This window comes from Otolemur garnettii, unplaced genomic scaffold (genome assembly GCF_000181295.1).
Source record: "Otolemur garnettii isolate 467f Iridium unplaced genomic scaffold, OtoGar3 scaffold00168, whole genome shotgun sequence".
Lineage (NCBI taxonomy): Eukaryota > Metazoa > Chordata > Mammalia > Primates > Galagidae > Otolemur > Otolemur garnettii.
In genome coordinates, this window is record NW_003852563.1 from 1,296,478 (window position 1) to 1,299,251 (window position 2,774).

Below are 2,774 nucleotides of genomic sequence, written 5' to 3' on the forward strand. Positions count from 1 at the left end.
TCTAAAACTAGTCACCAGCAAACTGGGAAGACTGAGAGGTTGCACTTACTAAGTACCCTCCAGGTCAATATTCTTTAACTTTAGTAAAATGGATCTGAGATTTCAGTAATATTTACCATAAAGTACTCGTTTTTCCTCAATTTAAGTCTGGTTCCCTATAAAACTAATTCATTAGGAAGTAAAAACACATAATAATATAATAATCACTGAATTATGAGAAAACTAGACACACATTAGATACTTAATACATCTATAAAATGCATAACAATGAGATAAATTTTAGCATTATATTGAGAAAGTAATGCTTTATAAACAGGAAGGGTTTATATCAGGAATATACAGATGGTTCAATATTAGAGTATATATTGTCGTAGTGTTTTGAAGGGCTTAGTGAGAAAACTCATAGTGATCTTTTTAGACTTAAAGAAATTATTTGATAAATCTCAATATTTATACTCATTTAAAAAGGTTCTTAATATTTCAGTTTCATCTTTCATGTGGATATGTAATATACACACATTATTGCAACACACAGGACATGACAGTGCCATGTATACAAACTGCATACAAATTGTATACATGACACTGTCAAGTGGTTGCAATAATGTGTGTGTATTACATATCCAATGGTCAATATTACATACAGAAAAGTCCACTTTTACCTACCATTACTATTTTTTATTATTATGTATTGATCAATATGACCAGAAAACTTTTAAAGGAAATAAAAATATTCTAAAATAAATGATACAATGTTGAATGTATGATTATTTACAGATGGCATAATTGTCCACCTAGTAAAACTAACTACTAGAATTAGTAGAAAATTCATGAAGAGTAACCATTCAAATGTAGCATTTTAAAGAAGTAGTTTCTTATAAATCTATCACTTAGACACTAAGGTGAAAGAAAATCCTATTTACAATAACAATATGAACATAAAATTATTAGACGTATTCTTAGCCCACATGCAAAAATGGAAAGAATTATGAAAATCTTCTAACAGTCATACTCTTTAATAAGATGAAGGACAAAGCATGTTCTTTAATGCTAAGACTCAAAAGTACTAAACATCAATTTCCCCCCCAAATTAATCTGTATATTTACACAATAGCAAACAAAATTCTAGCTGGTCTAAGACTAAGTTGTGAGAACATCGTTTCTAAAAACCACTGATAATAGCCAATATTGAGGATGGTGAAGGCAAACATATATAAAGCATGCACTTTCTTTAGGTCCATTTAACAATATATAACAAAAGTATTACTAACATGCTAAGCAATTTATACCTCTAAGTCTGAGTTCTCCAAAGAAAGAGAATCAACAGTCTTAATATGTAGACAGGGTATCTCCATCTCTATCTTGGCTCATGAGATTCTGGAAACTGGCAAGGTTAAAATCTGCGGGGCAGGCCTGTCTCCTGAAAATTCTGGCAGGAGTTAATGCTGCAGGCGTGAGGCAGAATTTCTTCCCTAGGAAACCTCAGTTTATGTTCTTAAGGCCTTCAGCTAATTACATTAGATCCAACCACATTGTGGAGGGTAATGTGCTTTATTTAAAGTCAACTAATTGTAAAAGTTAAAAACATCTGCAAGATACCCTCATAATGTCACCCAGATTGAGGAAATAGTGGTAGGATAACCTAGTCAAACCGATACCTAAAACTGGCCACCCACATCCTTTGACTCAGAAATTTTACTCTCAGTAATTTATTAAGGAAAGATCTAATCTAAGAATGTTCACCTCAGTGGCAATACCCAAACATTGCTGCTAAATGGTTTGGGGGGACCCACCTAGAAGCACACATAAATATCTCTTTGAATCCTCTGTGCCCAAACTCCAGACACAGCCAAAAAGACACTTGACTAATGTTAATGCTGATTCTTGTGTTCATGTAAAGCTTCAAGTACTTCCAGTATTCTTTTTTTTTTTTTTATTGTTGGGGATTCATTGCGGGTACAAGATGTGTCACACACGAGACCCCACTCCCTCCCTCCTTCCCTCTCTCTATTCTTCACTTCCATGATTCTTAAGGTCAAAATCAATTTCTATCTAAGGCATAAAGTGTATTTCTTAATCATATCTGCAGTCATTTTGGGCCCACTGATTCTGTAAACCTCCTCTTTTCCTAAGTGAAATGAAGACCAGAAGGTCACAGAAATTAAAACAATGATCCTACATGTGGGAATAAGGACAATAGGTATGGAGGCCAAAATTCCCACTGGTATCTTAACCCAGTTTCCTAAAACAACAAAAAAGCGAATTGATATCTTTAAATTAAAAAAATATTAAGGTTATGCGTTTACTTGCAGAGAAGTATACAGATTCCATATTTGGTGTCAGAATTTAACTCCTTATTCTAGATTAGCAATAAGGTAGAGAAAACTAGCAAATGTCGAATTTTTAGAGACTTAACAAATTTCAAGAGAGACTTTTCATAAAGTTCAAGAATCACATTGGGACTGAAAACTTTCAGAAGGAAAATTTTATAGGCAAGCTATAAAACCTCTCACAGTCGAACGAAGATGGTGTCCTCCACCACAGTGTACAGCTGCACATCTAGGGCAAACATCTCACCGGGGGTAATGTAAATCTTACAGATTTCAGAAGGAATCGCTTACCATCCTCTCTTCAGAGCTGTACAGTTATTAATAACCTCATGGAGACAACTCTCAATTTCAAACTTTACTGCAGTTACAAAATGCAAAGATTCATTGAAATGTCTCACCATGCTGCTTTATAAAAATTTGTTCCTTATGTTTGTTCATCACTCA

The 2,774-nt window shown here is 33.7% G+C and overlaps 1 protein-coding gene across 1 annotated transcript in view; it reads right to left on the reverse strand.

The window, feature by feature from the left end:
- SPATA17 (spermatogenesis associated 17) overlaps window positions 1–2,774 on the reverse strand; it is a 124,965-nt gene that overhangs the window by 47,871 nt on the left and 74,320 nt on the right. The window contains exon 5 of the mRNA XM_012811604.1: window positions 519–538. Within this exon, the coding sequence (XP_012667058.1) occupies window positions 519–538 (20 nt within the window). The remainder of the gene's footprint in view (window positions 1–518; window positions 539–2,774) is intronic.